This window comes from Enoplosus armatus, chromosome 20 (genome assembly GCF_043641665.1).
Source record: "Enoplosus armatus isolate fEnoArm2 chromosome 20, fEnoArm2.hap1, whole genome shotgun sequence".
NCBI lineage: Eukaryota > Metazoa > Chordata > Actinopteri > Centrarchiformes > Enoplosidae > Enoplosus > Enoplosus armatus.
In genome coordinates, this window is record NC_092199.1 from 3,871,040 (window position 1) to 3,898,523 (window position 27,484).

General features: G+C 40.3%; 3 protein-coding genes across 4 annotated transcripts; 1 reads left to right on the plus strand and 2 right to left on the minus strand.

Annotated features, from left to right (window-relative positions):
- Positions 1-57: 57 nt before the first annotated feature.
- Positions 58-6,530, minus strand: acsl5 (acyl-CoA synthetase long chain family member 5). Its single transcript, XM_070927617.1, has 20 exons — positions 6,375-6,530; positions 6,023-6,134; positions 5,381-5,445; positions 5,176-5,277; positions 4,986-5,085; positions 4,390-4,568; positions 4,199-4,231; positions 4,051-4,102; positions 3,446-3,519; positions 3,285-3,362; positions 3,039-3,173; positions 2,787-2,921; positions 2,607-2,702; positions 2,223-2,295; positions 2,029-2,117; positions 1,304-1,420; positions 1,004-1,147; positions 815-916; positions 441-512; positions 58-205 (listed from the first exon to the last, which is right to left on the minus strand). Exons 1-20 carry the CDS (start codon positions 6,528-6,530, stop codon positions 71-73), a joined length of 2,049 nt encoding a protein of 682 aa, XP_070783718.1. The 3' UTR covers positions 58-70.
- Positions 6,531-9,458: 2,928 nt separating this feature from the next.
- gucy2g (guanylate cyclase 2g) lies at positions 9,459-19,367 on the plus strand. Its single transcript, XM_070927395.1, has 22 exons — positions 9,459-9,833; positions 10,339-10,687; positions 10,815-10,939; positions 11,485-11,664; positions 11,796-11,940; positions 12,601-12,736; positions 12,826-12,929; positions 13,047-13,213; positions 13,316-13,456; positions 13,998-14,081; positions 14,335-14,439; positions 14,526-14,597; positions 14,957-15,122; positions 15,212-15,367; positions 15,841-16,018; positions 16,415-16,555; positions 16,717-16,909; positions 17,566-17,740; positions 18,033-18,131; positions 18,850-18,941; positions 19,032-19,139; positions 19,281-19,367. The coding sequence occupies exons 1-22, from the start codon at positions 9,459-9,461 to the stop codon at positions 19,365-19,367; spliced, it is 3,378 nt and encodes a 1,125-aa protein (XP_070783496.1).
- Positions 19,368-20,433: 1,066 nt separating this feature from the next.
- tectb (tectorin beta) lies at positions 20,434-24,822 on the minus strand. 2 transcript variants are annotated; one of them, XM_070927638.1, is made up of 10 exons: positions 24,756-24,822; positions 24,260-24,450; positions 23,066-23,217; positions 22,885-22,957; positions 22,644-22,747; positions 22,466-22,549; positions 21,472-21,634; positions 21,162-21,240; positions 20,885-20,917; positions 20,434-20,507 (listed from the first exon to the last, which is right to left on the minus strand). In XM_070927638.1, exons 1-10 carry the CDS (start codon positions 24,820-24,822, stop codon positions 20,434-20,436), a joined length of 1,020 nt encoding a protein of 339 aa, XP_070783739.1. The 2 variants fall into 2 exon arrangements, with proteins under 2 accessions (XP_070783739.1, XP_070783740.1); XM_070927639.1 differs by lacking the exon at positions 20,885-20,917.
- Positions 24,823-27,484: the final 2,662 nt, after the last annotated feature.

Sequence of the window (27,484 nt, forward strand, 5' to 3'; positions counted from 1 at the left end):
AAGAGGTGACAAGAGTCATGTTTTAATCAAAGACAAAAGTAGACGAGTTGGTGTAGGTTCGTTCCATTTATTAGATGTTAGCGTAAAGTTTGTCGATCTGTGGCTGGAAGAGAGTTTTGAGCTCGGCCCTCTTGGCCTTCAGAGTGGGAGTTAACAGACCGTTCTCAATGGTGAACTGCTCTGGGTGGAGGTAAACATCTTTCACCTGCATCAGGTAGGAAGAGGAGGGAAAGTGTAGATGGTTGAAATGTATTTGGATACAAGTATAAGATTCTTGTCAAGATGCAAACTGAATAAAAAGCTTGTGTTTTAAATGATTAGAGTCAAATTGTAAATTTGGATATCTGTACAATTACCAATAACTGCAAGCTTCCCTGATAGCATCAGACCTGCATTTACACATAGTTGTTTCATTTGGGGAATTCATGAGGAGTCATTACCTGCTCAAAGGACTTGAGTCCTGCTTCTTTGCCCAGTTTGGTCATGTCTGAAAGAATGGCTTTCTTAATTTCCTGTAAATAAAAAAACATCACTGTTCAAGGCGTTCCAATAAAAAAAACATTTCAGCTGAAATCAAATTAAACACTGGTGTTTACGGCAGTTTTACAGTAAGCACGCAGGACTATTCCAGCTGGCTTCTTTTAGTGTTAATGATGTTTACTGCAGCTTTGGGTAGAAAACTAAACTAGAAGAGACACTGTTACATTAAAGTGACGCCAGATCTGTATCTGCCTGAGGTTGTTTTCTACAGGTTGAGAGAGTAAAGGCCCTCCTACACACAGGGAGGTGTGAAGGGACCAGAAAGAAACATTACTGTGTTTTTGCAGAGTTCTTCAATGGAGCCTTGGCACCCCAGATTTTTGGCAAAACCTGGCAGGACCTCAGGATCAGGGACCACGATGGCAACCAGGAAGGACTACAGACAACGAGGAAAGATGTTTGATCATCAGAAGGATGCGTACATGTATATGAACACTGTCGGAAGATGCTGGATTTACCATACCTGTAGACTGTCTCCATGTACAAATACTTGGGCCACAGGTCCACTGCGCACATACACATTCTCAATCTTCTCTGGTGCTATGTACTCCCCTTGAGCCAGCTTAAAGATATTCTTCTTCCGGTCAATAATCTTCAGAACTCCACTCTGTTCACACAAAACAGTCAGATTACAGAAATAACTATCTTATTAAAAACTATCTTTGAAGGCTGATTTATATAAAGTTGTTTCCACAGTGTGTAATAAAAAAAGACAGTGAGTGAGTATCGTCCTTGTCCCCCAAATAAGAGTTTTGGTTCTTACTGGAAGCCATTTCCCAATGTCCCCAGTGTGGAGCCAACCGTCTTTATCCAAGGCCTCTGCAGTCTTCTCCGGGTCTTTCAAGTACCCCTTGAACACATTGCTACCCTTGACACAGACCTGGAAAAGACCACCGAGAAACGACGATGAAGTGACATCAGTAGACCATTAAATATATTTTACTTAAAACCTTCTGATCACTGCATATTCCTAAAGCTTGTAAAAGTGGGCAAGTATAATGTATGGGTCTCTGACAATCCATTAGGTTAGGTTTTTTTATTTCATTATTTTGTTTGTAAGTTTGTTTATGGTAATAGTCTTAAATAAAAAATAAAAAAAAGACACTCCTTATATCTTCAGAACCTCCCTGAGAATAATCAGGTTTTTAGGTTTTCTTCAGTATCACAGTAATACAGTGCTGGTGGTCTGTACATGCATGGGTACATTGCAAACAGAAAATGCTAATAGCTAATTTGGCATACTTTAAATTTTAAAAAAAGAAGGCTACTGAAGCTGTAGCCCACAGCTAACCTACTGAATCCACTGCAACATTATACTTCCTGTTTATAGCCTCTAAATTATAGGAACCATTGTTACAATTAGAGCACGATTATCCCCAAAATCAATTAATATTAATTTCAAGTAATTTTAAAATGTGGGCGAGGGTGTGTAGGTTTATTTTTTATCAATACTTTTATCTTCCACCTGCTCAGGTTCCATCATCTTACCTCCCCTTCACCATTTGAAGCGAAGTAGTTCATTTCTTCAACATCCACCAACTTCACAACATTACAAGGCAGGGGAACACCAACATGCCCTGTGGTAAAAGTCCAGGTAAAGATAATCGCTTTTGGTCACTGATGCACTTAACTGGGTGTGGGGGAACTTGAGGTTGAACTCGGGTTGCCTTTGAACTACATACCTGAGGTGCCGTCTCCCGGCATGGTGAAGGTGCAGCCGGCTGTGCACTCTGTCTGGCCGTACGCCTCAAAGATCTGAGAGTACCAATCAAATCAAAGAGTGGATTAGGGAGGTGTGACCAGGTTATCGTGACAACACGAAGCGATCAATACCAGCTGGACACTGTTGTGAAATCTTTACTCCCCAAACACAAGCGTTACTGTATCAAAGCCATGAGTTTACCGAGGTTCAAACGTCGTACATGTCTTCCAGAATATATTGCATTTTTAAAAAAAGGTTTTGTGTGATTGAAAGTCAAGTAAATGTGACCCTCAAATAACAAATTCCCATAAAGATATTACATTAAATTGGTAATGAAGACACACAGAGGATAAATGTGTATTACCTGGCAACCCAGAGCAGCCCTGAGGAAGTTGAGAACAGAGGGAGATATGGGTGCTGCTCCCGTCACCATGATCCGCACTCGCCCCCCCAGAGACTCCTACAGTCAAGATTAAGCATGTTGACATTCAGTGACTTTTGTCCCTTTAACATAATCTGCGAACAGTTCGAACAGAGGAGTCACCTGGACTTTGTGGAAGATGAGTTTGTCCCATATGCTGTTGTTCCTGATGATGCCCTCCCTCACTTCAGCGTATTTCCTCTCCACGGCAAAGTTCAGCAGCCATTTCTTGAAAGGCGATTTGGCTCCGCTCTGAACCTAGAGACAGGAGTTTTGATTACAGGATTTGAAATAAGACACTGGAAGTGTTGGGTTGATGTTTAAAGCAGAATGAGAGGAAAGAGGGGGCCGCTGTGTCCGACACAAATCACCAACTTTGTCGTAGACGCGGTTGAGAAGTCGAGGCACGACTGGGAAAATGGTGGGCTGCAGGGTTTTCATGTCATCTGGCAGCAGTCTGATGTCACCCTGGAAGAATCCCACCTTAGCCCCAGCACCATACATCACTGTCTACAAGAAGCAGACAAAGTCATTAAAAACACTTCCAGATACCCTCATTTATAAATACAAGGATTGTAAACATGCTTTTATGATCTGGTCTTAATGGAGTCTGGACCTCACCTGTACAACTCTCTCGAACATGTGCGCTAAAGGCAGGAAGGAAATGCTGACATCCTCGGTATTTGGAACAACTGACATCTGTGGGACGCACAGAGGCTCTGTTAGCATTAGAGTCTATGGCATATGCACTCAAAATATTGACTGATTGTTATTGTCCATACCTCAAAGCCTTTGACGACACCTGCAGCGTCAGAGACCACATTCTCATGGGTCAACATCGCTCCCTTCGGGTTTCCTGAGAAAGGAGATAGAAAATATTTTATTTATAGAAACTTAATCGACAAATCATCAGATCTACACTCCTTTTATACAGCCTGTCAAGTAAATATATAATTTACTAAGACGAGTACCGTCACCACTACAGCCATGTGAGGCTGTACTTAAACGCTAACATCAGCATGCTAATATTCGCACAATGACAATGCCATAGAAGCAGAGCACAACTTCATCTACTTCCATGGTGTTAAGGTGCTTTAATCCATTTAAAATGTTCTTTGTAATGTGTTTTTGTGATGACCCTGATGGAGGCCACAAACAAACAAACAGACATCAGTAGCCTAAAGTGGCTAAAAATGAACTCCACCATGGCTGCTCTTGCGTTTCATGATTATATTTCTCATTCTGTTCAGTCGCATGCAAGATTCTAACATGATGGAGGCATCGGCTTGTTCTTAGTGATCCCACAAGTTCTTCCTTTTTTTGTTTTATGATTTATAAAGTAAAACCCTGCAGATGAACTAAATCCCAGAAAGTGTAAATGTATCACCTGTAGTGCCACTGGTGAAGCAAACAATACTGAGGTCGTCTGGCTTTGGAGGCTGTTGGGACATGAAATCAGGACATCAGCATGTAGCTTGTGAAATCTAATAAGAATTTAATTTGTTTACATGAATATATCAGAAACAAAAACTTACAACTGGATCTTGAAGATTACTTTTCCCCAAAGCCTGAAGAACAAAACATGTTTTCAATTATGTTTGTGCTTCTAACAGTATTTGTTGCAAATGCAGAACTAAAACAATTGTTCACTCTTGAAATGAAGCTAGTATAAACACAAGCAATAATTCCCCCTCCAGTAACCACTTATGTGTTCAGCATGCAATACCTCCACATCCTGCATGGACACGATGTCCACCCCACACTGGGTTCCACGCTCGACCAACTCAGAGCTGAAAAGGTCCATGATGACGATAGTTTTAAGAACTGGAGTCCGGCCTTTCTCCCGGGTCTGCAGCAGCGTTTCGGCTTTGTTTTGATTGTCACAAAGCACTGTGGAGATCTCCGCTGAAAGAAAACATCAGCCGTATTACCAGTTAAATACACAGTATAATAGTAGAAAACGTCAACACCTGTGCTGTTGCTGTTATAAGGCAAACAGCTGCACAAGATAAAGTTCTATTTGTTAACACTAATGTTGTAATATCAGTAAGATTCAGAATTAAAAACAGGATTTATAAAAAGGAAAGACAAGTAGTGTTGAGAACAGCAGACCTACTGTAATAATCATGCTCTTTGTCGTGTGATAAATTGTCCAGAAGTGATCTGATAATCAAAATGAAGCACAGCTTGAAGGAGTGCTAAATAAGTGAGAAGAGATTAGAGCACACCTCGACACAGATCCCTGTAGGGACCAATGAGTTACCGGACTCTGACTCGGCTCTGTAATTAGCAGCATTAGCGTGCAAGAGAAGCTCCAGTTACCTTGGTTGATAATGAACTCAAGAGCCTCAGGACCCAGGGTGTCGTACAGGGGAACCGCTACCATGGAGTAGGTATAACAGGCCAGTTCACCAATAATCCACTGCCAGCGAGACAGCATTTACGGTATGTTGTTAAAACCAAATATAATGTATAAAAAACACAGACTTCACCCTGCAACGTCCACACTTACCTCAGGTCTATTCTGAGCAAAGATGCCAATAAAGTTGTCCGGGTTCGGCTTCAAACCCTTATGAAGAAGCCCTGACCCCAGGTGCTCCGCTCTATCAGACACCTTCATACAGAGAGGAAGTGGAGTAAAGGTCAGCTGGAATTCACAGCAGTTCATCTTTATCATGTTTTTCCAGTGTTGAAAAGGTTTCGCACGCTGTTTTTACCTGTTTGTACTTCAGCCACTGGTATGGCCTTCCTGGTTTTCTGTAGCCCAAGCATGGTCCATTACCTGCAGATGGGAAATCGTCCCAACACTAAACTATTAAACTAACATGTTTACAGCTAAATTATGTGTAAACAGTTAGCTTAGCATACTGTAAAAGAGGAAGAAACTGTTAACCTGGCTCTGTTCAAGAGCTTGTTTTATTAAATCCACCTAACAGCACCTCTTAAGTTATGAAAAGTTAATGTTAAAAAAGGTAACTTATGATTCAGAAAAGTGAGTTAAGTTCATATTATAAACGGTGCATAATACATCTTAACCGTTATGAGTTTCAACTCTAGTTAAACACTTAAATCTTCTGACCAATGAAAAAAATGCATCATTAAAATGCTAATTTTTTAGTTCGTCAGACGCCAATCAAAACACTTACTGGCAACACCAATTCAACAAAATGGAGGGTGAAGCCTTTATTGTTGTGTCCTACACATTTCTATCCTTGCTGTAGGTATTTATCTTTATTGGAATGGCTTGCATGTGATAAAGAAAAAAGGTTCATAAATTGCTAGCATACAAGAGAAACGCTATTAGGAGGGTGGTAGCATGAAGGCCAATCAATAAAGAAAAAGTAAAAGGAAGTTATCACCTGAAACTCTCAGACCCCTCTGAAAAACCTCATAGATGGTCTTGGCGTCCTTATAGTAATACGATATCAGGTTGTTGTTATCCTGAAGCAATGCGTGCTTCCTTGCTCCATCCTGAGGACATCAAGCAGAATCACTCTGAGAATGAACAGCAGTCTTGCACTTCATTGATAAACTGTTCAATACTGTATGTTATACTGTTCATATAGTATATTAATCCTCCATAAATACACTCATCAATAATTCCTGTCTAGTCTTTGGTCATAAAAGCCCATGATTCCAGGTCACAAAAACATTTGTACATGCATCTGGATGTAGGCCAGAAACTCAAAACTGACAGCTGGTTTTTTTTACCTTGATGCCCAGAGTTTGGCAGTTGAGGTCAACGGGGGTCCGGAGGGGACTGGGTCGCGTGTTGAGGTAAAACAGGGTAGCAGCTGCCAGGGCAAACAGGGAGATGATGGCCGGCGTCGGGAGAGGGGAGAACAGCAACTGGAAAAGGAACTCCATGGTGCTGCGACGCAAAGAAATGTTGAGTTGTATTAAGAAGTCTGAAACTTGGTACGACACAGTCCTATTATGCAACTCTGAGCTCCTCGACACTTCGCTTGATATCATCTCGGTAATAACTTGAGGTCAAAGTCAACATGACTTGTGCAACAGTTATTCATGAAAGCTCAGAACATTACAATCTGTACATAGTCATAGCACAGTATTTACAAACACTGGCCCCCAGTGCAACAACTGACATGTCTGAAGTTGTCACAAATGCATTTTCCTTCTTCTTAATAAGCATAAATTAAAGTTTTCTTGACCTTTGAGATGTATTGAGTCACGTGTCATAATTGTGAACTGCACTCAGGTCAAGGTCAGTTATTTTATGAGAACATCAAGAGTCTTATTGGTAACGAGCACGTTTTATGGCATTTGTGCGGTCATTAACCGCATTTCAAATAACGGTGTAGCACAACTCAATTAAAAACCACAATTATTTCAAACATTTGACCACCGTTCAACACTCCTCATTTGTCGCATCCATTGTTAGTTTATAAGAATGGAGGCTGATTAAAACGAGAAATGCTGCAGCAAACGTCACTCTGGCTGTCCTACCTGCTGTTGGTCCTCTCAGGTGTTCAGCTCTTCTCCCAGTTGACAGGCAGGTGTGCTCAGCAGATCCTCGTTCTCTGCGCTGATACACAGAATGAGAGAAAGAAAAAAAAAAAACAGTCGGAGTTAAAAGGAACCTTTGAACTTTGGCCATCATCACTCCCACTGATAAAAAAAAGACATGAGTACAGACGTCAAAAGTGTTTCAAGTTGTAGGTCATAATATTAAAAGTGTGTATTGTGCAATTCATTAAGCTGCTTAACTTAACTCTACCAACCAATAAATGACTTTAGTTCCAGTCCTCATAGTTAAACTTAACACTTTATCTGAGACGGCCAAGATGCTGCAGCTGATGAAAGGTCAACAGTCTTATCTCCGGTTTATCATGTTCAAAGTGCATACATTTTAAAAAACTGAACGCACAACAAAACATCAAACTTGAAAGAAAAAATAATAATAATCTACAGTATGCACTAAAACAACCATCAGCCCTGCAATAAACCCTCCCTCCATGAAGGCTAGTGTTCAGTTTCTGTTGGTGCTCCCTCATTGATATAAATGGGTTGGACAAAATACTAGAAACACCAGTAAGGGTAACTGTAAAAATTTCATTTTTATTTAATTAGTTTCAATTTCAACATAAACTGAACATTATGACCTTCATGTAATAAAATACAGCATAAAATAAGTCAGCGTTTACTTGTCGTGAGACTAATTTAAGAGCAGAATTAAGACTGGCCTAACGCTACAGACCAGTTTAAAAATCTCTTAAAATCTGGAAGACAAAACTAAAAATATATATTTACGTCTGTGTAGATCAGAAACATGTTACTGTGTCTGTGTTACTTGGTGCTCAACACTAAACTGAGAAAGATGAGCTGAAATGGCACCTCACATTTGATCACACAGATTAAAGTGAGACAACATTTCCTGGACAGCAGCCACTGAGGATACATTACAAAATTAATGAATGCTTAAAAAAAAATTTAATAAATAAATAACAGAAGCAGTGAGGAGACAAACAGACAGCAGACTGACTCAGTCATGTTTGCTAACATTAGCCACCATGAGCTTCTGGTCACAAACAGGCTGTAACAACTAAACCAGTCAGTGTATTGACTTGATTAATGATGCACTTTCCTGCTTATGAATCTACCTTTTCATTTGTAAGAGGAAGAAATCTTAAAGCTAGTACGTAACTAGTTTAAGGCTTGCAAACTTATACACTTATACTTTTACAAACACTTTTCTCCACTGCACAAGGTATATATATTCACTTAGCAAAGAGCAAACACAGTGCTGAAACACGTTTCTTCGCATGAATGACTTGATTCTGCCGACTTCGAACATGTTTTTTCGTGTGAATGCTTTGGTTCTGCTGGACGGTGAGCTGAAGGTAAAGGTTCATTAGGAGAAGCTTTGAAAGGTTACCTGGTGGGATTAGCGGAGGTAGTTTGGGGCCAGGCTGAGCAGGGATCCCCTGGGGGTAAAAAAAAAAAGCAGCTGAAGCCAACAACACCACTAATGTACAATCTGCCCACCTGAGGTCATTAGCACCTTAAACTGCACACAGGTGTGTGAGAACTTCTCTGCACCAAAGCAAGGCTCAACCTGCCTCATGTGGTCTCTGCAGCCCTGCACCAGCAGATAACACTCCCAGGAGATCCACAGCAATGTTTTCACTCAGATTTGTGCTTTTTCTTAATTAAATTAGCCGACATTCTTCAAATAAAACGGTCTACAGTCATTTTCCACTCCCCCTCACCTGCAGTGGAAGTGTTTAGAGATGATGAAGAGATTACGATGATGAACTTTGACACTGGATTTATGAACATAAGTGATGACTAAAGGCAGACTGGATGTGGTACCTTTGGAATTTACTGATCTAAGGTTGATAAAATCTAATCAGGGACTTAACTCGCCCAAATCTGTCTTAATGATAACAGACGAGAGTTACATTTATATTTATTATAGTTAGTTTTATTTTGGACGCTTCACTCATTTTTTGCTGAGTATCGCTGAGAAAGAAATATGAGCCATGATACCATACAGAAAAATAAGAGAGAAAGAAAAATACAGAAATTCTACTTTTTATTAAGCATTTAATGCATTGAGACTCATCAAAGACATTCATTGAATTCAATGATGGACTGAAGCATGGGGACACACTCTAATGAAGAATTACAGGACAGAAAATAATAGACAATGATGGACTTCTTTGTACCTCCCACTCTCCTCCACATATTTACATTTTCTCCTCCCCAACGAACTGTCCAGCATCACCAGGGAAGTTGTGTATTTAAGCCCTGTATCATGAAGCAGCTGACAGGATGGGAGTGATGTCGAGGGCGGTATATTCTCCTGACATGCGCCACATATTGGTGCTTCACTGTACACTTGTGTTTATTGCTGCCACTGTCGTTAATAACGGCACCAATGGGTCTCATCCTCACAAGCTCATCGTTGGCTTCCAGGCTCCCTGGAATATGTCCTTCCCCTTCAGCGCCCTGCGGCTGGGCTCGGCCATACAGATAGCCGTGGAGAAGGTGAACACCAATCCCTCCTTCCTGGGGAACTACAGTCTGGATTTTGTGTACATGGAAACATCCTGTGATCCCAAAGTTTCCCTGGGAGGATTCATTCACCAGGTGTGGAAAGAAAATGTGTCTGCACTGTTTGGTCCAGCATGTCCCGAAGAAGCCGAGGTATGATGCGTGCGATGTGATGTGATGTGTGTAAATATGGAAATTCATGCATTAGACTTTTTTTGTGTCACGTTTTTCAGAGAGTGAAACAGGAATTCCACAGGTGTCTGTCCACTTCTCTTCAATTTATATATAAATGATTTACTAGACTATGCAATGGTGCAGGTTTTCAGATGTATGCACTTCCCAGTTTAATAGGTACACCTAGCTAAAATGAATACAACAGTCCTGCAATAAATCCTCCCTTCATGAAGGTTATAACGTTCAGTTTTTGTTGAAACTGTTTAGAGTGAAGTTGATTTAACTTTATGATGTGTTTGTGGTGCTGACAGGTGTTTCTATTATCTTGTCCACCCCATTGATCATTGAGGGTAGCCTAATAACAGAAACACCTCTCTGTATAGTGCAATACAGCCTCCGACATGATCATACAGTTGAATCAGCACCTCTCTAAAACAAGCGATGATCGGGTGCTTTTCATGGAGTTCTTATTTCTGCTTTCCAGGTCACTGGTCTCATTGCATCCGTATGGAACATCCCCATGTTCGGCTTTGTGGGACAATCCTCCAAAATGGACAACAGCGATATCTATGATTCTTACATCAAAATTGTGCCCCCTCTCAAAAGAAGCTCGGAGGTCCTGGTGAAGACCTTGGAGTTCTTCGGGTGGAGTCATGTGGCGATGATCGGAGGAGGCTTAGAGTCAAACACTTGGGACAAAGTTGACGCTTTGTGGAAAACCATTGAGAATCCACTGAGAGCCAAGTTCAAACTGGCTGCCACGGTCAAGTTTGACACCAGCAACCCTCAGCTTGTTTATCGAAATATTAAGTACATCTCAACAGTCGCAAGAGGTAAGGAAAGTACTACGTTTTTGGCTCTTTAAAACTACATATAATCACATTTTGACCAGTGATTTGGCTACTGTTTACTGGATACTGTCAAATGTTTCCTGTTGTCCTATGACCCTCCGCCCTCCAGTGATTGTGGTGCTAACAAACAGAGACGACTCAATGGCTCTGTTGGTGGAGGCTGAGCGGCAGGGTCTGATGAACGGCGACTACGTGTTCTTCCTGGTGCAGCATTTTGAGGTCAGTGGCAGCGTGGTGAGTAAAACTTTTAAAACACATCAACAGTTGCACATATAAACAGTTGAGTTAAGTTGTTGCTATACCATTAGGACAAATCCAAACTAGAAAACAAGGTTTCCAAAAGCAGGAAGAACCAAGAGAGAGGAGCTTTAATTTGATTATTTTTAAAGGAATTCGTGGCTTTACGGGGAGTTGCATCGAGTGCAGTGACTGAGCGCAGCATCCTGAAGTTACCAGGTTTGGTACCAACAGGGACCAAAATCAAAGTTAGTGCTTAGCTTTCAGAGGGGCCCTGACAGCCTTTATTGCTTTAGTTTATATTGTGCTTACACGGTGCATCTCACTTAATTGATTTGTGCTAAATACATACTCTTGAAGTCTTGATATCGTGCTAAACGACTGAAGCTAAAGCAAACAGGTCCCAAGCAAAAAGTCCTCTGCAATAAAGAAACTCTTTATCTTGTATTGTAGTGTAGAGCTAGTTAGTCCTAATAAAATATATGATTATTTCAAACTTATTATCCTCCACACCTCTTCACTAAGTTCTTTTTCCTGAGCAGGACAACCTGTGGAAATATGCCCTGAACAACAGGATTAACCAAGCCATAAGAGCTTTTGACATGGCCTTTATCATTGGCCAGAAATCCTACGAAGGATATGACTATTACGACTTCTTTGAGCAAGTCTTTAAAAGACTAAAAGGACACCCATTTCGGAGCAGCCTGACATCTGACAGTGAGGTGAGCATCCATGATAGGAACTGAGAATCAAACATGTGAATAATGTATCATTAAGATGTTGGAGCGCTCTCACTTTCATTCTGCTAAAAAGGAAAATCACAGATACAATAATTTTATTTCTGTTATTTCAGGTTAGTCCTTACGCGGCCTATCTGCATGACGCAGTGCTTCTTTACGCGATGGGACTGAAGGAAGTCCTCAAAGATGGCAAAGACCCTCATGACGGACGGCAGCTGCTACGGAGATTAAAAAATAAAACCGACATTCGATTTTACGGTTGGTAGCTGCTTTAATGAATGCAGTTGATGGTTTGGTACTATCAAAGCATTTTGAGTTATTTAGCACAGTATTCTGTCACCATAGCAACGGTGGCTCTTCTACCATCAGTGTCTGTGACATCCTCATTTCATATTTTGACACAAAAAGCATCCATTAACATGCATAATTTGAGAGCTGGGGGTCAGAGACGCATTAAAGGGTCAGTTATAACTTAGCTTGTGGTAAGTGGTATTGGTATTAGTAGTGGTATCTAGCCATGCAAATACCAGAATTTTGGTTTTATTTGCCCGTCTCTGAGATTTCTGCATCCTCCCCAACACAGTGGAGGCGAATAGGATTTTGTTTGTGGAGCTCACAGCATTGAAAGGTTATATTTAAAACACTAACATCTCTTTCCAGAAACAGTAGTTAACAAAAGTAGTTCCAAATTTAAATCTAACTCCAGTGTATTGAAGTGGTAGCAGAAAACTCAGAGACAGATACTGTATCTCAAAATTTAAACTATTTGCATGGCATGAGATTTTTGTTTGTTTTGTTTTTTTAGGTAAACAGGCCCTTTAACAGGCTCATGGATTCATCGAGCCCTCTAACCCTCTATCAAAACGCTAAAAGCGCTAGGCCAGCACATCATCTTCAGTTTCTGGCTTTTCATCGTAGGTGCCTCCGGACTGGTCCACTTTGACGAAGAGGGGGAGAGAAATTTGGACTATTCCATTTATGACCTGCAGCATGTAGGAGACATCACCAAGTTTGTACCCATCCTCCATTTTGACAGTCACACCAAAGCTGTACGGTAACAGACGCTTTTATACCATCAAACAATCCAGCATTATTTTTAGAAAAATCACATTTTGGGAAATCATACCAAAAATGTCATTTCAGGCCAACACCTATGTTTGCTTCTGTGGTCTGGCCGAAAGGAAGACCTCCCTCTGATAAACCAGAGTGTGGTTTCAACAACGAACTCTGTGAATGGGTGATTAATGGTAAAGTAAAACTTGTGACTCAAAGAGGAAATATACCAATTATCACCACTAACGCTCGTAAAACATGATTTTATATGTATTTAAACCAAACTCTCGTATTGTCTTGATGGGGCGCAGACATCGCCCTGCTGGCTCTGCTTGTGACCTTCCCCGTCATCGGTGTGCTAGCGGTTTTGTGCATCGGGGTCCTCATTCTGCAGAAGTTACGACTCCAGACGAGGCTCGATGATTCCTGCTGGTGGCTGATCAACTACAGCGATATCACCATCATCAAGGAGCCCACAGTATGAGCACTAAAACAGACATTTTAGAGGTTGTTGATAGAGAATGAAGCTTGCCTGGTTTTGTGTTCACACGCTTGTCTGGTGTGTTTGTGTCTCCTCCAGGGAGTTCAAGGTCTTTCTCTGAGCACCACAGGAAGTCAGAGCGGGAGCAGTGGCTCTCAGTCCAATTTCTCCAACAACAGCTATGGCCTGAGGGACAAAGCAGGGAGAGAACACATCTTCACCACCATAGGTCTCTACCAGGTACCAGGTTAAAGAGTTTAAAGCAACTTTTCCTGAACAGTGGCGACTATTTAGGAAAACTTAACGACCTGTAACTTAAGGTGTAGCCATTGGGGGAAAGTTTCTGAAGCTAAACTTCTCAGGAGAGGGTACTAAGTCCAAGTTCAGGTCCACTCAGAGGGAGGGCAAACACCACATAAAAATGACGATGTTGGTTCTGGTGTCCCTATATGGTGTCGCCTTTTCAATTACGTATATCTGAAAAAGTTGTGGAAGTGGAAAACAAGGTAGAGCCTAGAAGCAAGACCTTACAGGGTTCTTACAGGTTCAGATTATGGGGAGCTCCAGGTTGTGGGTGGTTAAGTAGTGGAAACGGTCTCATAAAGTTAGCAAACTGATTCAGTTATCTCAGATTAACAGCAGAATCTAGCTAAAGTTTGCTAACATTAGACCACCATAAGCTAATGGTCATACCAGACCAAATACGGCTGTAATAAGTGTAGTGAATTGAGCATGTGTGTGTGTCAATGCTAATGAAATGGACTTTTGTGATTCCATACAGGGAAATCAAGTGGCCATCAAGTACATCAAGAACCACGTTAGCAGTAACTTCCAGAAACCATCAATTATCACAGAGTTCAATGTGGTAAAGTTCCTCATGTTGTTCTAGATCAAAAATACATTTGTTTTTCGTATTTATTCTGATGTCCGGCTACAGTATATTTAACTAAAAATAGTCACATGTTCACATGATGTCCGAGAAGAAACATCTTTAGCTGCAGATCATGTTCTACTCTTATAACAAGTAATAAGATATTAGTGAATAATTGAAGCATTTTTTTCCTTCACCCATGAATTGATATATTGTGTACCTAACCATCTTAAACGCTTTAAGACAGATGAAAGAGATGAAACATGAGAACTTGGTGCAGTTCTTTGGTGTTTGCATCGAGCCATCGGATGTCTGTTTGGTCATCCAGTACTGCAGGAAAGGCAGTCTGAAGGTCAGTGTCTCAGCCTGCATACAGACACTTGTACTTCATACTGTAAACAGTCGTTCACTCTCTGATGTTGTTATTTATTTCTGCAGGATGTTCTGAGGGCATCAGATGCCGAGCTGGATGTGATGTTTAAGCTGTCCTTTGCTTATGATATTGTCAATGTGAGTTAATTTGTTTATGCAGCATGTTGTTGATTTGATGATTTAGAGGTGGGAAATACACTTCATTGAGATACATAAAATACATGAAAATGTAAAATACTTCAGTCCAAGTTCACCCACCACGTCCCTCAAGTATGTCTCAAAAATGTTATTTATGTATGTTTATTTCCCAACATGAAGGTCTAAATGGTGCCATAACACTCCCATAAAAGACATCAGTGGTGGCTACAATACCGCCCTGAATGTACCTTAAATTTGGAGAATTAAAGGTCAAACAAAAACACAACTAGGTCCACAAAATAAAACTTTTACATTACAATGGCCAATTAATGCTTTGAACCTGTTCATTTGGGTTTTAGGGAATGGAGTTCATTCACAAAAGTAGCCTGAAATTTCATGGGAACCTGAAACCCAGCACATGTCTGGTGGACAGTCGACTCCAGATAAAACTCTCCGGCTTCGGACTGTGGGAGTTTAAATATGGTAGCAAAAAGATCCCCCCACAGGAGAACCCCAAATATGACGGTCAGTGAGTGCTCTTTGTGTTTATCACAGAATGAAGGAGAAGTAAGTCATTTCAACTGTTTCTTAGTTGCCATTTGTTGGTGCTGTAGAGATGTACTGGACAGCCCCAGAGCTTCTGAGACAAACCGGTTCCTCGATCACTGGAACGGCCAAAAGTGACGTCTACAGCTTTGCCATCATCATGTGGGAACTCATGTACAACTCTAAGGCTTGCCCGTATCATGACATCAACCTGGAGCCCAAAGGTTAGCATGATACAAAGCCATTCATTCGTTTTCTTTAGTCATGTACATAGTGGGTGAAAATATTGCAGATACTGCAGAAATAATCAAGACAGCTCATCAGTCTACCACGTTTACATTTACGTTTCCAGTCACCAGACATATTATAAAGAAAACTGAAAAACTAAAGTGAAAATATCAAATAACAAGTGTAAGCCATGCTAGTGTTGTTAGTTTTGCAGGTTTGGACAAATTACATTTTTGACCTGATGGTGGCGCCACAGGAAAAGTCAGGGGATCACCTTAGTCAGAGGGTAATGGTGTCTAGGGACCATGAATGTCTGTACAAAATTGCAAGACAATGAATCCAGTAGTTGCAAAGACATTTCAATTTGGACAAAAGTGGTGGACGGACCAACAGTGCCATCCCTAGAGCCAAACTGCTAGCATGGCTAAAACGATCTGTCTTCCTGCTTCCTGCTACTTGTTTTCTTCAGAGATTATCATGCAGTTGCGGACGCCTTTTCAAGGGGAACCCCTCCGACCAGAGCTGTCTGACCAGCTCTGTGAGGAGAACATCAACTCACTGCTGAGGGCCTGCTGGAGTGAAAACCCTGACCACCGACCACCGTTTGGGTCTATAAGGAGACAGCTGAAGGACAACAGCCCAGACAGGTTAGGCCTCTGACAATTCTTTCTTATAATATGCTCCAAAATACTGTGAGAACATGATTGATGATTGTCCCCCCTGTCTCTCATTTGGGCCTGCAGATGCTGCAGAGGCAGTATGTATTATGGTTACAAACCTTAATTTTACTTGAGAGAGCTTGTTGTCATAAAATAGAGAGCATTCAGAGATTGCATACCTTCACCAAGGCTGTAAAATCCTGTAAATATGTTATCTGCTTCTAAATAAATGTAGTGATGATACATGTGACATGGATTAACTAACTTATCCAAATTTCATTGAAATCTGTTGAACAACATTTTGAGATATCCTGCTAACTAACTAACAACCAAACTGGACCGAAAACTCCTTAACGGAGGTGATCATGATTTTCTGTACTGCAGTCATGCAAATATACTGGATAACATGGTGGAAAAGTTGGAGAAATATGCAAATCACTTGGAGGAGGTGGTGGAGGAGAGGACCAATCAGCTCACAGCAGAGAAGACTCGTGCAGACAAGCTTCTCTCCAGCATGTTACCAAGGTACCACATGTAACTGCATCAAAATGATCAATATTATAGTCTTTTCATTTAGCAATTCATGGTAACTCATTCAAATCATGTGACCACGGTGCCACCGGTTGAATGCACACCCATGACTACATCCCTTACCTTGTCAGTGCTGCTGCTTCATTGGGTCGTAGGTACATTGCAGATCAGCTGATGGCAGGGAAATCAGTGGAGCCGCAAAGCTACAACACGGTGACCATCTTCTTCTCTGACATTGTGGGCTTCACCTCCATGTGCTCCGTCAGCTCTGCGATGGAGGTGGTAACGTTCCTCAACGACCTCTACAGCCTCTTTGACGACATCATCAAGATGTACGATGTCTACAAAGTAGGTCCCTGGAGACATGAGGGGAAACAGACGGGAGAGTAAATCTCCAGACCTGCATACTGTTTATATGCTTTAATAAAACATGATTGCAGATAATCAGTTACGAAAAGTATCAGAGTATCAAAGTACCCCTCTCACATCTGTAGCTTAGCTTAGCACAAAGACTGGAAACAGGGGGGAACAGCTAGCCTGGCTCTGTCCAAAGGCAACAAAATCTGTCAAGACAAGTAAAGGTCTGAAAATCCACCTATCAACGCCTCTCTTGTTTAACAGTCCGGCACATAGCTACCAGTCAAACCACAAATTGCATTTTTGCAAATTTTTACAGTTTTTTAATACAGATTAAACAAATGACATATAACATGTTAATTAATAGGCAGCCGGTAGGCAAATTTTGTTATCTTTGGACAGATCCAGGGTAGCTGTTTCCCCCCGTTTCCAGTCTTTGTGCTAAGCTAAGCTAAATGTCACCCTAGCTTCATATCTAATTCTTGGCAAGAAAAAGATAGAGCGTGTTTCCCCAAATATAAAACTATTCCTTTACAAAGTAGAGATTTTTTATTTAATTGCACATTGCTCCGTTTGCATAGTTTTTTCATAAAGTTGTGCTGTTTTGTATAAAAAAGCTCAAGTCAGTAAAACATTTTCTTTGCTAGGTGGAAACAATTGGTGATGCATACATGGTAGCCAGTGGTCTGCCTATCAGCAACGGCCATAAGCACGCTTTGGAGATATCTACAATGGCTCTGCATTTCCTGAGTGCCATCAAGGTCTTCAAAATCCGCCATATGCCTTCTGAAAGTCTTGCAATTCGCATTGGGATACACTCCGGTAAGAGATGACTGAGCTCAACTGTCTTAAAAACTTGTTTTTTTTGTATTAATGGTGAATTATTTGGTTTTGTTGCTGCCTTTTTTCCTTTGGAAGGTATCTGGAATAATGTAATTTGGCCAACAATAGGGCCATATTTGTATATTTTTAGTGTACTATTTGACAATTGTTCGTTTTGTGGTCCTACACACTTGTCATTAAGACTTAATGACGTGCAACTGTGTACATGAAATAAGTGACATTTGAGAAGTTTGAATACGTATGTACCAACAGTTTGTTATGGGTTTTGTAGGTCCAGTGGTTGCTGGAGTGGTAGGCACCACTATGCCCCGCTACTGTCTCTTTGGTGACACGGTGAACATGGCCTCTCGCATGGAAAGTAACAGCTTACGTGAGTGAACTGAAGTAAAACCTTTGCAGAAGCTATTCATTGTTTAAACCTGGATAAAACTTTAGATAAGATAAATATAGTTTTTATAGTTTTGCAATATATTGTCAATGAAGTCTTGAACAATAACGGTATATTTGTCTCTTTCATCACATAGCATTATGGGACATCTGTGCTTCAGTAAACCTACAAACTGACTGAAATACCTTATCAATAATTAGATGGATTGACATGACATTTAGAACAGACATTCGAAGTCCCAAGAGGATGAAGTCCAGTGACTTTGGTGACTCCTCTAGCCGTACCATCAAGTCAAAATTTCAGTTTGTCCAGTTCTTTGATGTACAATCAAATATTTGCAGAACTACTGACAGCCTCCTCAACCACAGCTGTACTTTCTGTTTAATGCTAATCAGCGAATGTTAGCATGCTAACACGCTAAACTAAGATTGTGAACCTGGTAAATATCTAATACCTGCTAAACATCAGCATGTTAGCATCGTCTCTGCCAGCATGTTCGCATGTTGAGTTTAGCATGTAGCTCAAAGACTGCTGTGTCTCAGTCCAGCCTCACAGAGCTGCTAGCATATAAACTCTTAGTTTTGTTATTTATTAAATGCAAACAGAGGAGTTCTACTTGGAAAACAAACACTTAAAATGTCAAAATCTTAAAAGTATACCTTTAAAATGTTTTGCATTCCCTTCTGTATATTTCACACAGCCCTGAAGATTCACATATCTCAGTGCACGGCTGACATTCTTGTCCAGGCTGGATCATTTGAGCTGGAGGAAAGAGGGGAAATCGAAATGAAGGTGACTTAAGAGTTTGCATGAGTTTTGTTTTTTTTCCAGTAAGATGCACAACCTATGTTTTTGACCAGTGTGTGTTTGTGTCCATGACAGGGTAAAGGGTGTCATCAGACCTACTGGCTGCTGAGCAAACATGGATTTAATCCTCCGCTTTTTGCTCAAGGCTCTCCACCAGCTGATAGTCTCAAACTATCAGCAGAGGTACAGTTCACACACAACATGGTCCCCTATTTGATAAAGACAGCCAGCGGAGACAAGCCAAGCACATATCGAAGCACAGTAGTATTCTATGTAAAGCTGTGTTGTATATTGACCTGTATTTGTATTTTATCTCTGCTCAAGAAACCAGGAATGACTAGAGCTGCTGAGAAAAAGGTCCACAAAACCAAAGCTCACATGTCAGATGTGATGACCACAGTGCACATTTGAAGAGGATATTCTGACCATATCTTGGATAAATTAACAGGAAATTACAGTCATGTAGGACTCACATAATACATAACAAGTTTGCTTGCTCCACTTGTGAAGAGGAGGACAGGAGGAATGTGAACAGAGACCGAAAATACAAAACGGTAACTTCATGAGAAGCAAATAGAGCCAAGATTACAACACTCGTGCTTCAGGAGCTACAGGAGGCTAAAGATACTTCCAAATCTTGATTCTTTGTGATTTTGGTACAATTACAGATCCACCCTTTTACAAAGGATCATTTGATTCAATGTGAATATATAAAAAAAAATCATATTAATGAATTATATATACGTTGTTGTGCTTTGTATGGAAGTCAGTAAGCAGGCCTCATATTTTAAAACAAAAATAACTATAAACACTAATGAAAATCGGTGCCTCTGGTGAAGTTGTAATAAAAACATTTCAGAAATAAAATCATTTTGTTCTGCTGTAAAAAAAACAAACAAGCTTCTAATCCCAATATGGCTTGAGGAGTGAAGAAGGCATATCAACATGGTTAGTTATATATTACAATAAATCCATTAACACCATTGTTACACATTCACAACCATTCTGGGTAGTATCACTGGAATAGAAGAAATATCAAAGTATGTTTATCCAACTGATTCTGTTCCTGTTTATTGTGTTGCAGTTATGTTGAGAGTCTGATTGTAATTACTGGATTTAATAAAATAGGTTATATATTTACCAACATTGTGAGGATTCCTGGAAGAATTTTAAAAGTTTGTGCATAATTTAAAACAAGAGGAACTTTACTTTTTTTTAAATTTTCAATTCATCTTTATTGGAGAAAACACTGAAGTAATGTACGTGACATTTTAAAAGATTCACAAGAGGACATGAAAATCTCAATAAATGTGCTAATTACAAATAATATTTATAAGAAAATTAGAAAATCATTCATTTGGGTGTGGAGGAGGAATGTATTCATACGCTTCCTGAGTCCTGTGACACCCCCCTCTGTGCGTGTGTGTGTGTAACTGAATAACGTATAAATCAGACTGAATGAAAATATACGTTTTTACTACATCCTTGATCCATTTACTAAATCACAACATGTGTTTATCAGGACGACCAGCAGGATGAATAGTGAAGCTCCTGTGGTGGAAAAAGGCAAAGAGAACAAAACGGATCAAATGTTAATGAAAGAGAAACAACTTTTTCAACAAGATCAGCTGAGCTGTAGCCACTAAATAATGTTCTCTGGATTATTTCTGGGAGATGGAAGATGTTTTTGCAACACATGTATATGGGGCGGGTACTTCTAGTTTCAATATATTTAAATTTGATTTCAAAAGTTTTAAATTTAATTACTTTTAGGGGCCAACAAGTAAATGAATCAAGTACTTTCCCACCAGACTTTGAGTTCTGGTCACGTAGAGAACATTGAAATCATCTTGTAGAAAGAAAATATATACGGTAATTGAACAGTTAACTGAATAAGTGAAAGAGACCCGTGATTTGAAATACATTACCTTTTATGTGTCCATTATTGGAGGGTCCATTACCTGTCAAGAGACAAAGACAAAACTTCATAATACAAAGTACAAGCTTATACAATACAGACACAACATACAAAGTACCTGATTTTTATTTGTCTTGAATTAACAGTCGGCTATTGGAGTCTCTTAATTTGAAAATGGGAAAGTTTGCTATTTATTCATTTACTTATTTAAAGTCCCCCAACACTCAATTTGAGCTTCACTGTGCAGAGTTAATATATATTAGTACAGGCAACATGGCGTACTGTACCTTTAATGTGAAACTCAGCAGTAAGGATCCCCCCGCTTGGTTCTGCCTGTGATGACAGACTTCTGAAAGAGCAGGGGCCCTTGAGGAAAGAAACCAGGAGGACACATGGGTTGCATCTGGATCCACAGCAGCACATTTTGTCACATTTACTAAGAATAACTATAAATGTAAGCATATTAACTACATGAACAGATGGGAAGAATGAACTTCTGTTAAAATCCTATTTAGGTTGTCCCCTGCGCTCTGCTCTGTATTATCTCCTCCACAGAGTGCTTTAATGTTGAATATCATATATAAGCGCTGCACTCACTGGCTGACAGATGAGCCTCTCTCCATCACAGACCTGGACCTCACAGTGAAGCCAGACTGTGGACACCTTCTCCAGCCGCTGGAAGCGGAAAGAGTTGAACTTGAACATGGAGCGGCTGTCTTTGGCATTCTCAAAAATAGTCACCGTGTTGTCAGAGGAGCAGCTGTCGGAAGACAAAACCTGTTTTATCTCCAGAGTGTCACATTCAACCACACCGTTAAATAATAATCCTTTATCATTAACTTAATTTCCGTTTTATTAATTTCAAGTTGAGTCAACTTTAATTTTCTTCATTTTCAGGACTTTGAAAGATTGTTGTTCTGACTTGAAATGATGATTTGTAGTTTGTTAAAAACGCGCATGATGGAAACTTGCTGTGTGCCTTTTAATACAAGTTAAGTCATGGTTGATAAAAGTGAAAACAGTGTTTGTCACCACCTCCGTACACTTGTGTTGTTTTTGTTCCAGCTCTGGTACAAAAGTGAGAAAATGGAAATTGAAGGTCACTCTAGCTGTAACTAGTGCAGAGAAGTTTGAGTGTTATGTTGCCTACACGGGTCCGGACCTCTAAATGAGTTTTGACACACTGACATGGTATGTGGGTATCAAGTGGAAGTAAAGCAATTTATGCTTCATCATCCCCACATTTTAAGCTCTAAGCTGCATAAAGCTGATGACTTACTTGACTTTATGAACTTACTGTGTAATTGTGTGTATTCCTACAGTAAATAAACAAAAATCAGTAGCACAGATAAGAAATTACCTGGAGACAAAAAAAGGATTTATTTCTAACTATCAACCAGACATCAGTGACAAGTAGGCAGGATGCTAACATGCTAACAGGCTAACAGTCTGCTGTATAGCCCCAAATTAGTCTTTTCAAGTTCAGTGAACTTACCTGAGTTGGTTTTACACCTCAACTAATTATTTATGTTTAGTTCAGGTCTGAAGGCAGCGGGGGGACCTTTGTTTTAAGCTGAACCAGTTGTTGTACCTGTTAATGATGAGACTCCACCTCTTCTTGTCTGTTGAGTACGGAGTCGGAGTGGCCCAGCAGTTGTTTATCACAACTTTGAATCTGAGAGGTACAGCAAATGATAATAAAAAGATTAGAACCCATCTACTCTGTAATGGAATATACTTTTGGACATTTTGGAAATTTGTTGACATACCTGTTGCTTAGTCCTTTTGCCTCGATGCCGATGAAGACTTCAGAGCCGATCTCCGAAGTGTCGATCACATAGGGAGCGTCCTTGGCATACAGGAACTTTGAATTCTACAAATTATAAAAAACATTTTGTATTTCTTCGTGTGGCAGTGCCTGGCGCTCTTGTATTTGCATCTAATGACCGCATTAAACATGTTGCAAAAAGGCTTCCACTGGAGAAACTGAATCTGTGAGCGGCTACTCACCGTGAACACATTCATAGACAACTGTGACCTAAAAGTGCCTAAACTCCCGTTGTTGACATAAACTGTAGCCACTCTGGAAAAAGCAGAGGGTTTAGTAAAAACGCTGCAAGTCATTGGGTCAGAATGCACATATCTTCCACACAGTAACTGCGGTCGCCTCGTGTCCTGGATCGACGCTTACCTTTGGCTGAAGACGGCGTTGTTTACCAGGTAGGCTGCTCGGTACATGCAGCTGAAGGTGTAGTTGACCGGCTGGTTTCTGACTGTTAGCGAAGTGTCGTTGGACACGATGGAGTTATAGAAGATGTACTTGGGGTCTTTGCCCGGCATGTACTGTGGAGAACAATGGACATCAACCTCAGAAGGAATACAAACAAAATAAACTTCATCACTTCATAATCTTTTCATTAACTTGCATTCAAAGTCTTAAAGGGCCGGCGCACCCAAATTACAACTTACTTGCAACTTACAGATAGTTTTGGTTTGTGTGCCCGGGTAGTCAGATATCTTCACTTTTACTTTGGTCCTTGCCACAGTGCCTCTCATGTTTTACCATTACATTCGAGCTAAGCATTCATTTTAACAAAAACTTAAATATCTGCAGATCTTTGAAAAAAAAAAACAACCCAGAAACTTACTGCTGTTCTGAAGGTACTTCCACGATCCTCAAAAACTTCTCTAACCACCTGGATGAAAAAATGTTCTGTTTGCTGCACAATGTATGCCGCCTCTTAAAGTTATATTAGTCATATTTGTCTGTGTGTATTATTTTATATTTTCATACAAAATAACGTGATGTGTAACCACATCTATCTGGAAAGGAAATATTCTGTGGATGCAACTTGGGAGATTTCTTCATGTAGCAGACTTTTTCAACCAGATGCTCAAATAGTTACTTTCATGTGTAAAATAAATATAAATATAATATAAATGTAATAGTAATATATGAGAGGCACAAACTGGGACTGTCTCTATGGAAAAAAAATGCCTGATGACCTGAGATCTGTCACAGCCGTATCCACATTCAAAAGTAATGAAAGATTTGCAAGTTGTTGTTTTTCTTTGTCTTATATTTCTTTTCTCTTTGTCTTCCTGGCACACTGTCTTGTATTTTGTTTATTTTTGTCACAATTACTTGTTGCTGTATGCATTTCGATGTACTGAGCTTATCTTTAATGAAATGTTCCATATAAATAAAATTGCCTTGTTTTAACCTGAGAAACAGGGCTGCTGAATTCTTGAAATGTCAATGTTCAATGCTTTAAGCACCACAGACTAAATCCCATTCACCTCCTTTATCCAGGGGTGGTGGCAGATAAAACTAAATACTACAGTTATTGTGACCCGGCACTTTAATACCTGCTTGGTGTCTCACCTCAGACTGCGTGCCGCAGTACGAGTGGTTTTTGGGTGTAAGGTCTGAGATGATGAACCGGTAGTAGCCCGGGCTGTGAATGCCAGTGTAACAGACTCCACCCAGAGACAGCTGGTCAATCTCCCAGCCGTAGGGACACTCTGGGACGTTGGCAATGATGGCGTTGGGAAAACAAGACACCACAACGTAGTCTGAAATAAGACACAATCAGAGACAAACGTTTGATTTAGTTTCTTCACTCAAAATACTTTTTTATATACTCATTAAACTTTGTTTACTTAATAACATCATTCTGTTTCCCCATATTGTAATTTTACTACTGCGACTTCTATGTGAGGATAGAGGGTGATGTATGTTGAGAGGATCACATCTTGCATTCGTCAATGAACGTGACAAATGATTGCTTGAAATATGTGCAGGACGACCAGTATTTTGTGAAGGTAAAGTGACACAAGCACATAAGTACCAACTCATATTTGCACCACAGTGACGTTACCTGCTTTTTGGGGAGAGCATGTCCATGCAACTGGCAAAAGCATTAATAACGCACCGACAGAAGCCATACTGCGATGCTGCAGAGAGATTTAAGAAGTCCATCTTAGCAATGAGAGAATATTTAATAACGATGTAAATCTGCCATGAAAAAGACTCACCTGGAGGGAAAAAAACACCTTTAAATAGTCTGATGTCAGAGGATCCTCATGGCTCTTCAACAGGTTACCAGCACCAGTGACTCTACAGCTAACACCCTGACTACTTGAGGAGGTATTTTATACTGTCACAGGTGAGGGTAATCAACTTTCCCCCATTCTCTCGTCTCCACTCCCCCCCCCGGCAGGACTGGTTTAAGAGCTCTATTGTGGGGCCGCACACAAAAGCTCTCTGTGCTACTCGGACATTGACTTTCAAATGACCAGCGTCTCACAGGAGTAGCACTCAGGGTGCTTAAGTCACCTTTTCTAGAGACGGGCGAACAGGAAATTTGTAGATTTTATGCAGTTATGACTTGTAGGAGGGCAATTCATGTATTTCATATATAATCAGCATCATGATTGCGGCAGAGGAAGGCGAGAAAGAAGTTTCCACAACTTCAAGCTCATTGTCGAGCCCACAGACTCACATTGTGTTACATAACTAACTTTGCTAAAAGAAAGCAAGGTAACAGACTGACTGTTCGAGTAGCCTGCCTCTGTCCAAACATCACAAAATCCACCTACCAGATCCTCTCAAGCTCACTTATTACCATATTATGTCTTTGTTTGTTTCAGTAAAAACTGAAGTGTTAAAAGAATAATTTGCTGTTTTACGGGGGGGCTGTTTCCCACTGTTTCCAGTCTTTATGCTAAGCTATGCTAATTGGCTTCTGGCTGGACACTTCTACACAACAGCCAAGCTATTCCTTTAACCAATAAATCTATTTTACACAAGACAAAAGTGCAACAGCATATTTGGGCATGTCATAGCCAAAATTTGAGGACTGAACCTGAAACAGACACAGAAACAGAACTTTTCCTTTTCTTTGGCCTGTTAGCCAAAATGTTCAGGAACAGAATCCCATTTAAGAGGCTAAATAGTGCAAACAGACATGTATGGATACCTTCAAAATGTGATGGCAGCTCAGATAAGAGCTGGCATACACTAGCAACTAGTGTTCTTAAGTGGAGGTGATAGGCCTGAGTTTTGCAGCATTCACTCATATAAGGTTTCTCACAGTCTTGTGCTATTAGATATCGCTTTTGTCTCGTCAGCCTTTTGTGAAACGTGTGTTCTCACTGGCCTGTTTACAGCATTTTTTATTGGTTTATATCATGCTGCCTAAAGCCTCAGTAGCTTTAGTTTTGATGTGCATTATTTCTGACGCCTCTTCAGCTGACAGTTATATCTTCTGTTCTAAATTAAATTAAAATAGCAGCAAAACTGAATTTGCTCAAGAGAAAGGCACAGCAGCAAGTCAGAATCAACAACACTACGTATGCTGTCAATGCACTGATAAAGTATGAAATCTTTCTTGTTTCTAACATGCAGTTCCTTTCACACAAACAAATGCCTCCTTGCAAAGACTTAATGATGAGAGCTGTAAAACGATAGCAAAGAGGTTAGACACTGATGTCATTCACAGAACAATTCAAGTCACCCAGCAATTGAAGGGGCAAACTGCAGACGATTAGCATCTGAATAGAGCGACAGGGGAATTTGTAAGGGGTAGTCCGAAGAAGATACCAATCTAAAGAACGGGCCAGGGGACAGCTAGCGTTACAGCATCTGGTGATGCTAACAATCGGGAGCCGCAAGATTCCACCATGTTATATAACTGCAGCCTGTGACCCAAGAAACGTGCTCAGAGGGAGACAAAGTCTGTGTGCATGTGTCTGTATGTCCACTTTAAAGTGATACTGCACCCAAAATCTATCTTTTTCAGTATGAAACATTTACTGCATCTACATTTGAAAGGTGTCTGTAAAAGGTTTGTTGTTGCTCCTCCATGCAAAACATGATCAAATCAGCAACTAATGGGTTCTGATGACAAAAGTAATTCACTTCTACATCGTCCGTCTGTGTGGTTAATATGTTCCAAACGTATTGTGTGACCAAATGGTGTCACGGAGAGCAGCAGTAAAGGAATCCTTGAAGAGATCGATTTGTTAGATCTAAATATTATGACTTCTTTCTCGAAGAAAAAAAAAATTCACGTGACACTGAAAAGTCTGCGAGGAGATTCTCCTTACGTCGCAAAGAATCAGAAACGGAGGACAAACTTCTGTCAAACAAGACAGGGCTCGGAGAAAAGTGAGCGAGACCATAACAATATGACAATATGTATCTGTTACTTGACTCCAGCTATCGGTTGTACTTCACTATGACCCAAGTTAGCATTAGCATTAGCTGCCTTCCCCCGTACTCCCAATTGGCTGCGAAGAGTGAATATTTGTGGGTTGCAAAACACTCCAGCAGCCTTCAGAGAAAATTCACCTTTAAAATGATTTCTTAATTCTCGTGATATTCGTATTTTTTTTTTTAAATCGTGACTTGATTGAACAGTAAATCTTTTTTTCTCAAAATGTCACAACTTTTTTCTCCCCTAGTGGCTGAACAGAGTGGGGTTTTTTGTTGTTGTAATAAATCATTACAAACATACACTACATACACTGTATGCTCACCACAGGAGAGCAGCATAACCTTTTCTTCTATACACTATCTTGGTTATGTGTATTTATTATTTGATTA

Bases quoted from the DNA above. Each gene is read 5' to 3' on its own strand.
- tectb (XM_070927638.1), bottom strand. From the start codon at position 24,822: ATGGCTTCTGTCGGTGCGTTATTAATGCTTTTGCCAGTTGCATGGACA. The intron at 23,218-24,259 runs GTGAGACACCAA...TGTTCTCCACAG, and splicing joins ACTGCGGCACGCAGTCTGAG to TACATGCCGGGCAAAGACCC. The intron at 20,918-21,161 runs GTACAGTACGCC...GTCTCTTGACAG, and splicing joins TGCTGAGTTTCACATTAAAG to GTAATGGACCCTCCAATAAT.
- gucy2g (XM_070927395.1), top strand. From the start codon at position 9,459: ATGGGAGTGATGTCGAGGGCGGTATATTCTCCTGACATGCGCCACATA. The intron at 11,941-12,600 runs GTTGGTAGCTGC...TTTTCATCGTAG, and splicing joins AACCGACATTCGATTTTACG to GTGCCTCCGGACTGGTCCAC. The intron at 14,082-14,334 runs GTAAAGTTCCTC...GCTTTAAGACAG, and splicing joins TTATCACAGAGTTCAATGTG to ATGAAAGAGATGAAACATGA.
- acsl5 (XM_070927617.1), bottom strand. From the start codon at position 6,530: ATGGAGTTCCTTTTCCAGTTGCTGTTCTCCCCTCTCCCGACGCCGGCC. The intron at 3,363-3,445 runs GTATGGACAATA...TGCGTCCCACAG, and splicing joins GTGTCGTCAAAGGCTTTGAG to ATGTCAGTTGTTCCAAATAC. The intron at 2,118-2,222 runs GTATGTAGTTCA...CTTTTACCACAG, and splicing joins GCCGGGAGACGGCACCTCAG to GGCATGTTGGTGTTCCCCTG.